The sequence below is a fragment of the Heterocephalus glaber genome, unplaced genomic scaffold (assembly GCF_053883595.1).
Source record: "Heterocephalus glaber isolate CG9 unplaced genomic scaffold, H.glaber_assembly_v1.0 deba00001145, whole genome shotgun sequence".
Classification (NCBI taxonomy): Eukaryota; Metazoa; Chordata; class Mammalia; order Rodentia; family Bathyergidae; genus Heterocephalus; species Heterocephalus glaber.
In genome coordinates, this window is record NW_028258202.1 from 1,097,140 (window position 1) to 1,106,561 (window position 9,422).

General features: G+C 51.9%; 1 protein-coding gene across 5 annotated transcripts; it reads right to left on the reverse strand.

The window, feature by feature from the left end:
* Positions 1-3,894: 3,894 nt before the first annotated feature.
* On the reverse strand, positions 3,895-9,155 carry Cited1 (Cbp/p300 interacting transactivator with ED-rich tail 1). Of its 5 annotated transcripts, none has more exons than XM_004872665.4 (3): positions 8,882-9,155; positions 5,066-5,185; positions 3,895-4,497 (listed from the first exon to the last, which is right to left on the reverse strand). In XM_004872665.4, exons 2-3 carry the CDS (start codon positions 5,123-5,125, stop codon positions 3,973-3,975), a joined length of 585 nt encoding a protein of 194 aa, XP_004872722.1. In that variant the 5' UTR covers positions 5,126-5,185; positions 8,882-9,155; the 3' UTR covers positions 3,895-3,972. The 5 variants fall into 5 exon arrangements, with proteins under 5 accessions (XP_004872722.1, XP_004872724.1, XP_004872725.1 ...); XM_004872667.4 differs by having other exon boundaries at positions 5,066-5,190; positions 8,882-9,154; XM_004872668.3 differs by lacking the exon at positions 8,882-9,155 and adding an exon at positions 8,382-8,715 and having other exon boundaries at positions 5,066-5,190.
* Between the last annotated feature and the right edge of the window lie 267 nt (positions 9,156-9,422).

Consider the following 9,422-nt stretch of genomic DNA (forward strand, 5'->3'; position numbering starts at 1 on the left):
GTGATTTGTTTCTTTTCTCTAACTGCTTGTAGAATTTTGTTCTCCTGTTGGGTTTCTGGAATCCTAACTATTATATGCGTCTGTGTAGATTTTTTTTGATCAAAGCTAGCTGGAGTCCTATATGCCTCACTTATCTGTATGCCAAGTTCTTTTCCCCTGCTTGGGAAGTTTTCTGCCATCACTTCTGTGAACAGTTTTTTCATGTCATCTGCACTCTCTCCTGTTTCTTCATTGACTCCAATCAGTCTTATGTTATTCTTCTTTGCATCATCTAGCAGCTGCTGGATTGATTTCTCGTGGTCCCTTATAATTTTAAAGCAATTTTTCTTTTCTGGTCCCTAATTGCAATCTTATCTTCTATATCTGAAATTCTGTCCTCACATTGGTTCATTCTGCTGCGTAGACTTTCAATGGAGTTTTTAATCTCCTGGAAATCTGTTTGTATCTGTTTTATGGATTCCATTTGTTTCCTATGTCGGCATTCCATCATGTTCCTCAGCTCCTCTATTTTTTTATCTGTGTCCTCTCTAGATTTATTAATCATGTCTTGCACTATGGGCACAATCTCTGCTGTTATCTTAGAAATTATTTCTGATTTCATTTTTTCCAGGTCCTCTTTTGTTGCCAGTTCAGGGAGTCCATGTGGTTGAGTATCAGATTGTTCCATCTTGTTTCCCTTTGGGGTTGCTGTAGGTGATCTGGAAGTCTGTTTTTGAGGTTTGTTTACATGTCTTCTCATTTCCACTGGGTGGGCGTTGCTACTGGTGCCCACATGGCTCACCTTCTCTGCCCTGGGAGCTGTGGAATGGCCAACGGGGAGCCTCCTCCTGGGCGTTCCCATGTTTTATTTTTTATCTTTTTTTTTTTTTTTGAGACAGGGTCTCACTATGTATCTCAGGCTGGCTTTGAACTCACTTTGTAGCCCAGGCTGATCTCAGACTCATGATGTAGGCCAGGCTGGCTGCAAACTCTCAGTGATCCTTCTGCCTCAGCCTCCCCAGTGCTGGGATTACAGGCCTGTGCCACCATGGCTGGCTCCAGAATCATGTTTTATGAAGGCCCCAGCAGAGGAGGGATCCTGGAACCTCCAGTTTTTAGGGTCTTTTCACATCCTGCTATTCTGCTTCATACCTCACTCCTGTGCCCACACCTATTCTTATGTCACTAGGAGCTGTGCTGATTTTGAGACTCCCAGCCGACCAAAGCCTCCTTCCTTCACCTTTACTTCCTGCTTCATATAGTCCTCCTTCTCCACCTCTTCTTCTTTTGCGGTACTAGTGATTGAACCTAGGGCTACATCTCTGGCTCTTTTTTATTTTTTGAGACAGGGTCCTCATAAGTGGCCAAATTGCCCAGCTGGGACTTGAACTTGCCATCCTCCAGCTTCAGCCTTCCAGAGTACTGGGATTATAGCCCCAGGCCACCACACCCAGCTTTGTTCTTCTGTTCTTCTCCTTACAGAGTCCGGACCCTGGAGCTTGCCCTGTGCCCCCTACTTTCTCGAAGACTGCTTTTCTTCTCTCTTCATTTTCTTGCCCCTGCCAGCTCCCTCAAAACCTATTTCTCTGCTCCCAGTCTTAGATAAGCTCTGAGCATCCACCTCCAGTGGTATCATCCCCCAAATCAAAGTTGGTTAATGATTTACTTTCCTACAAACCTCCAGAGATTTTCCACAAGCCACGGGACTGTGGCACTAAGGATGAAGGCCTGTTCCCAGAAGGCCTCACTCATCTCAGCCTTTCTCAGCCTCATCTCCTTGCCTGTCCTCTACCAGCTCAGTGAGCCTTCTTGCTGAACTTCTGGGCTTTAGCCATGCCCCCCCATGAACCTGCACCTGTGTAGCAGCTATTTCCCTTACTTATTCTCTCTGTGGCTGACTCACATCTTATTTTAAAATCCAGTTCTTTCTATGGGTAAATATATCTTCATGTCAAGGTGCAGAGCAAGGCCACCAAGGATGTCCCACAAACATAAACCATTGTTACCTCTGTGGAGGACCCCAGGCAATCAGGATTGAGGGAGAGAGTTGGTCAAAGGGTACTTTAGCCTTATCTGTAAAGTTTCTACTTTTTTTTTTTCGATATTTAGGATCAAACCCAAGGCCTTGTGCGTGCTAGACAAGCACTCTACCACTGATACACACCACCCAGCCCTTCTATTTTTTTTTTTTACAAGGAGCTCATATCATGTATTTATTACTTGTGAGATATACAAAACAAACAAGTATTCAATACCAGGAAGCCTTCCCTAGACATCTCAGGCAGATGGAGCTGTTTCCTTTTCTGGGATCAAATAAAACTGTGTTCTGTGATCTAGAAAATATTGGTTTATTGTAACATGTTTGTGCCTATCTTTCTCTCTCTGAGATAGCAAATCCCCTCAAAGGTACAAACTTTATCTAATTCATGCTCCTTGTAAAGAGTGGGTGTTCAGGAAGTGCCAAATTCAATAAAGTGCCTTCCCTAGTGGTTTCTTCCAAAGTGCTCGTATGGGGCAGGCTTGATGCTGATCCTGAGAGGCTGGTTTAGTTGTTTTCAGTGTTCAAATAATAATGTCTCTAAGAGTCTGAAATGTGAGTGGCAGTCTCTAGACCACCGGGTTTTGCTTACATGAGGGCAGGACTGCTTTGGGGCCCCACAAGATCAGTATCTAGTGGAGTGCCATTGACTTGTCCCTTGGCACACTTCTGAAGCCACTGCTGCCACAGTAGCTAACTGAAAGCAAGGGGTATAGCCCCAAACTTGTTAAACCCAGTTCTGACCTGTATTTCTAAGATGGAGAGGCCAGCCCAAACAAGCTGTCTCCAAACGAGGTGGGCCAGGGAAGCAGGAGTTAGGTGACACCGAGACCAGCTAGCTGTGTGTTCCAGGGTTGGAGGAAGGGGCTGAACAGCTGTCTGAGGGGCTCGAAGAAGGCAGCTGAAATCCCAGTTTAATGGTGGGAGGCTATTGTTTTGCAATTTTCTCTTTGTTTTTTAAAATGAGTATATATTTGCAATATATAATACATTTATCTTGGGAAACTGGTACATATACATACTACATTTTAGTAATTTTTATTTCCTCCTTCTCCCCACCCTCCCATTTCTCTCTATCCTCAGCTTCCCTTTCCATCTCCACAAAAATCTCCCTGCTTCCTATTTATCTTTTATTTTACTGTTATTTATATTTTGGGCTTCTCATAAAAGAGGGACCAGGAAATTCTGTGTCTAATTTATTTCACTTAGCCTTATGGGCTCAAGGTGCATCCATTTTCCTACAAATGACTTGTTTATCCTTTTTGATAGCAGAGTAGCAATTTTTGAGCTCCCAGGTGAGAGAACCCTATGGATTATCCATGCACATAGGCAAAAGGGTAAGCAATGGCCTTAATGGGCCAATTGGACTGGTGCTTTTAAAATTTATTTTTATTTTTATTTTTTTGGAGACAGGGTCTGGTGGCTATGTAGCCCAGACTGGTTTCAAACTCCCAGTGATCCTCCTGCCTCCGTCTCCTGAGTGCTGGGATTACAGGGGTGTGCCACCACACCTAGCAGGGACTGGTGCCTCTTGGAGTTAGTGAAGTGTGTGCCATGTAGCTAGGGATGTGCCTTTAGACTTGATGTACCGGTGGTGAGGAGGCTACAGAAAGGTTTCAGTCAGTCTGTCTTCCAAGAATGGCCCAACCAGCCCCTGTAGTCAACCTTGAATAGAAAGGACAGGGTTCCTGGGGCCTCAGCACAATGAGGGTAGGTACTTGGACTCCTGAGGAGGTAAGGGTAGTGGTAATGGCAGCAGGAATGTGGAGAACAGCCCCCCTGCAGTCCTTCCACTATGGGCCTCTGAACTGCTGGAAAGACATCAGACCACACTGCACACCTGTAGACCTCCATGAAGAACACTTCCAGTCAGCCTGTCTCTTTGCAAGTAACTTTTATTTTTATTTACAACAGAATTGGTGGCTTTATTCCTCCATCTTTAGGGATACTTGGCATCAGCAGCCAGAGGGAAAGTCCGCAGTGAAGTCAAACTCATTCTGCCCCAGCCACAGCTCCGGAAGCTCATTGGCTCGGTCCAGTCCCAGTTCCACCACCAGCGACATCAGCACTTCCTCATCCACTGGATCTGAATCGATTATAGCAGGGCTCTGGGCACCAGTAGGAGAAAGGGTCCCCACTCCTCCCACCTGAGCCCCAAAACCCCAGTTTTGCAGGGGCCCAGCCTCCCCTGGTTGGCTGGGAGTGGCAGCGGCCATCCCATGATACTGGCTATTAAGTTTCTGCAGCTGCATACTGGCCAGCAGGTGAGGGGCAGGGTGCAGGTTGAAGGGTGGGGGCTTAGTGGGAGGGGTGGCAGTAGGAGAGCTAATTGGAGATGGAGATCCTGAGGAGCTAGTGGAAACCCCGCTAGCCTTGGTTCCATTTGAGGCCACCCCAGGGTAGTGCAGGATGGCCACTGCTTTTCGATCTTTCACCCCTAGGTTAGAGTAGGCCAGAGTGTTCATCTCCTGGTTGGCATCCTAGAAGACACAAAAAGGCATACCATAGGACCCTTGCTCCTGGCTTGTCCTCACCTTTCCTCAGAACGGGAAGGTTCCTTCATGTATTTCATTTGGGACTAGAGGTAGGGAGGCAGCAGGATGAGCTCCTGGCAAGTTAGGCCCTCAACCCAAATATCCTGTTGGTACCATGTATCTGAGCAGAGTTCAGACCCAGTTCTTGTAATGGGGCACCCACCATCATGAATTGACAGCTTTCTTTTCCCTCCCAGGACCCTTCACCCCACTTTTCAAAAAAGAGCTTCCCCTTGTCCCTCTTTTTAGCCTCATTTTAATCTCTTTAATATGGTGGTCTTGTTCCATTTCTGTTTCTCTGCTCCCTTCCCTGCCACCTTTCAACACCCATGGTGGGTTCAATATGATCACATGTAGGCAAAAATTATTCTCATTCTCCCCAGAGAAAAGTGGTGTCTTTTCTCTGCCAAGGATACTAGCTAGATATCACAGCTAGGAGGGCCTGGCACATGATGTTCCAATAGATTGTCTTTTCTTGCCTCTGTGTTTCCATCTGCAAAATAGCAAAACTCACCTCCTTCACAGGGGAGGTGCCACCCTTGACGTCCAGTGCAGGCCTCGACATAGTTGGCATTTCAGAGTCTTGGCAGAAGTGGAATAAACTGGGCGGAGGTGACACTGCCAGCTGGAGCTGCTGCGCTACAAGGGAGAAGAAATGATGAGGGCAAAATGCTTCACTGACCAAGAGAGCATTTGTGAAGCCCCAAGCAGAGCAACTCCACACAGCTGCAAGGCAAGGGTGATGACAGGGTTAAGCCCAATACTAGAGACCACCTGGGCTAAAGGAAGAGACCAAGCTGAAACTTTACCTGAGGCTGCAAGGTGCTTGATTCATCCAGGTACTGCCCAGGCGGCCAGCTGCCTACACTGTCAAGAGGGGACACTTTCTTCATGAAAGTGATTTCCAAGTTCTAAGTTGGGGGTGGAGGTAGGAGTAGAGGATGATGTGGTCCTGGTTTCGAGGGAAGAAAGGTCCCTGAGTAAGCAGCATAATGTATCAGTGGACCATTAGTGTTCCAGCTGGAGAGCTGAGGGCTCCACTGTAATTGGGGGAATGTGGGAAGAATTCAGGGCAAGTAAGACCTCAAAAGCTGGAGGCTGCAGCATGGGAAACCAGCAAGTCCTCAAAGCTAGTGTCATGGGCTCCAAAGCCCTAGTCCAGGCATGTCTGAGATGCTGGGCCAATCAGGGCAGTTTGTGGGTTCTGAGGCAGCAGGAGCCAGAGAGCAGCTAGAATATCTGTTTCCTCCATGTCTCAAGCCCCCTCCAAGACAGTCCCCAGCATTAGGCTTTCCCAGGAGCCCTAAGCCCAACTGCACTCATCTGTAGTGACAGGTGGGAATAATTCTTCCTGGAGGGAAACTGAGGCATGGAGATTCAATGGCCTTCCAGTCAGGAGGCAGTGGTTCTGGAAGCAGAATCTAGCACTCTTATTCCCACGTGCTTCACCTGACCACTGGCCAAATCCTCATACCTGACATGACTCAGATGCCTTCCAAACAAATGATCCTCTGGCTCAAATGCTGAGAAGGGATACTTGGGGCAAAAGGATACTCCCACATCTGACAATTTAAAAACCTTCTGAAAATTCTCAAGTTAATTTCCTAGAAGCTTGTTTTTAAAAAGCCCCGTGTATTCTAGCTTTCATGGTCAATTAGAGATTTAGAATTCCACATTCATAAATACTTCTTGATCCAAAGAATCCCGAGCAGTTTAAAAGGAGTCTTCAAGCTTTCCAAGGAGGGTAGAATTCCCTGAAATACTATCCCTCTCTCCACCTTTGGCTTGAGTGGTCATTAGGACTCTGCTCAGACACTTCTAGAAAGTGGCCACTCACTGCCTCTCTGTATCATCTTTGCCCTGACCACTTACTTATGGCTGAGGAGCAAGGAAAAATAGAGAAAGAAAGGGGAAAAAATACGGTGGAAAAAAAAATCAGTTGCTGGGTCCTGCACCACTGCTTGGTTGGACCCTTGCTCCTCTGAGGCAACCCTGAAATATTTAAAGCCAGTGATCACAAGACAAGGACTCTAATGCAAGCTATCTTCAAAAACCGAGGCACATTCAGTATCGGGCAAATTTTAAGTCTTAAGAAAAATACCTGAGGCGCACTCCCCATTTTCCCCCCTTCCTAACCAGCCTTCCCCTCTCCTTTATGCAGCCTAGTACCCGATTGTACAAAAGAAAAAAAAACACACAACAGAAACGTTAACTGGAGAGAGGGAGAGAGAAATGAGGCGGGGGGAGGGAGAGAGAGAGAGATATCTTGCATCCGTTAACAGTTCGCTTGAAGACCATTTTACCCTGTACCCTGTCTCCCCTTTCAGGCTGTGAGCTCCTGAGGCGAGAGTGGGAACCTATATCTCCATTCAGCTGTGTCACCTCTGGCAACATCACGCCGCACGCCCTAACCCCTGGTCCTGGGTCCGTGCTACCTAAGTAGGCGCTCAATTTCGATCGGTATCCCTGGCCCCGCTCCCCCTATTTTTTGTCCTCCCCCTCTTACCACCCCCCACTGGAGAGCAAAACTTGGGGACGCGGAAACGTCCCAGTCTGCTGTCCAACCCGCGAGCTGACCCCTGAGAAGCGGCTGCCAGAGGCGGCCGAGAGACCGAGAGCAACAAGTGCCTCCTCGCCGGGTGGCTCTTTGCAGCCGCCGGCCGCCAGTTCCCAGTCCCACCGCCCGCCCTCCGCTTCAGACCTTCCCTTGGGAGGGCGGCCCCTTCCACGTAGATGAGAGAGGGGGCGAGAAAGAGTGGGGAGAGGCAGGTGTGTCTGTGGGGGTACTCATCTTTAACCTGAGGTGGACCAAAAGTTAAAATGGCACCAACCGGATGGCTCCATCTCGATTGCTATTTTTCACTGAGGAGAAATTTAAGAATTCAAACACCGCGGCTTGGCGTGGCTGAGCTCAAACCAGACCAGTCAGTTTCGCTACCTGAAAACTAAAGGCCCCTTGTTCGCAGAGAGCTCAGCTGCCCTCTCGCCGCATCCCTGACGGAGCCGCCGGGCGCATCCCGGCGCGGGTCGCGAGCACGCAGGCCACTAGGGCCCGGGCGTCCTCGGCCACAACACCTCCCAGAGCAGACCCCAGAGACCCGGCCGGGGGCCAAGGAGGGGCGCGGGGGTTCGGCCGCGGCGGTGTCAGGCACCCTGGGGGACTGCGCCTCTCCCCGCTGGGCGAGCGGCCGCTGACGGAGCCTGCCGGCCGCCAAAGCGCGAGAGTGGCTCGGGGAGGTGCGGCAACTTGCCCAAGGTCACAGCGCTAGAAAGTGGCTGAGCCTGGCTTCGCAGCTCCGGCTGTATGAGTGCGAAATCGGCGCTCGTGAGGCAGGGACTCCGTGCGTTGCCCCCACCCCCGTTTATAGGGAGAGAGGTGTGCGCGCGCGCGTGTGTGCGTGTGTGTAGACCAGAGGTCGACTGTGTAGTGGAGGCAAGTTGTCCACATTCGCTAACTTCCATTCCGCAATTCCTCCAAACTCGGCCCGAAAAGCCCCCGTCACTTCCAGTCCCCGAAAGAAATCTAAGCTTTGTGCAGCCCCCGAGCCGGGGCGTGCAGATGCGGTCTGGGTGAGGAGCAAAGTCGGTGGACGCCGAGCTTGAGAAAGCGCGGGCGCGGGGGGAACAGGCGCTGGGAGAAGCGGACCTTCAGTCCTGCGGGACGGCGGCGGCGGTCCCTCCGCCCCCAGCAGAGCAGCTTTCCAACAGAAAATAAGTCCCTCAGAGCCCCCAGGCCTGCCGGCCGCCGCCCTCCGGCTGCCCGCGCCCGCTCCGTGGGGGTCCCCGGCCCCGCCGCCCAACTCAGCACCCCATCGGGCGGACCGGCTTACCTCCACCGAGCCGCCTGCGCTGGAGAGAGGGGAGTGCGGACGCCGTAAGGCGAGGGCGAAGCGGCGCAGCCCTCAGCCCCTTGGCATGCACGCAGCCGCCGCCGCGAGCCGGTCGCGCTCTGTGCCCGCGTCCGCGCGGGTGGCCAGTCGACCCCGGGGCGCCCGGGAAAAGCCCGAACCGCCGCGCCGCGCCGCCGCACCGCACCGTGCCGCGCCCGCTCGCCCGCAGCTTCGGCACAGGACTCCGGGGCGGTGGCGGCGACGGCCACCGCGCTCCCTTCGCGGCGCGAGGGACCCAGCTCTCAAGCCCCCATTGCCGCCCGGAGAGCCCTGAAGCACACGCACGAGGGAGGCAGCAGGCTGGCCTGGGCTAGGAATCCCAGGAAGGACAGAGGCCCCCCCCCCCCCATTTCCACGTCTTTATAACCGGCTTAGGGCATTATTAGCACATGTCCTGGCTCGAGGGCGAGTTGGTGGCAAAATCTGAACTGGATACTCACGGAGGGCCCTAGAGGGTGTTGAGCCTTCCTCTGCCTTCTTCCCGGTCGCCGGGAATGGTCCCTTGCCGACGGGCTGTGGGAGGGCAGCCGGGCGGGACGTCTCCTCTCCTCAGCTCAGTGGTGCCCCTTCTGCAGCTGTGCCGCTGGGAACATTTTATAGCGGCGGCTGGCGTGTGTGGCCCTTTAAAGGCGCTCGAGCTGGTGCAGTCACCCCGGTTCGTGTGAAAGCGAAGGGCCGGCTGGGGAACGGAGTCCGCGCGGCCGGCCTGTGGGGCAGCCTTGGGGACGGGCCACAGCTTCGAGGGCGGGGCTGGCGGGCCGGGCTTCTGGACACCCTCTCCCTGTGCGCCCGCTCATGCTTGTACCTCTACAGTTGGCAGGGGCCTGGACCTGGGACCTGGGCTCTCCCCACCGCCCTGCATGGACTTGCCCAATAAATTCCACTTAGTAATTTCACTGAGGCAAGGGAGAGCTGCTAGTGTTTGTTTTCTGACCTAAATCTAGCGGATGGCCAGAGCGGGCTTCAGGGCGTAAGAGGAAG

Excerpts from the sequence above, each read along its gene's own strand:
- Cited1 (XM_004872665.4), bottom strand. The coding sequence starts at position 5,125 with ATGCCAACTATGTCGAGGCCTGCACTGGACGTCAAGGGTGGCACCTCC. Across the intron at positions 4,498-5,065 it reads GCACCTCCCCTGTGAAGGAG|GATGCCAACCAGGAGATGAA; the intron begins GTGAGTTTTGCT and ends TGTGTCTTCTAG.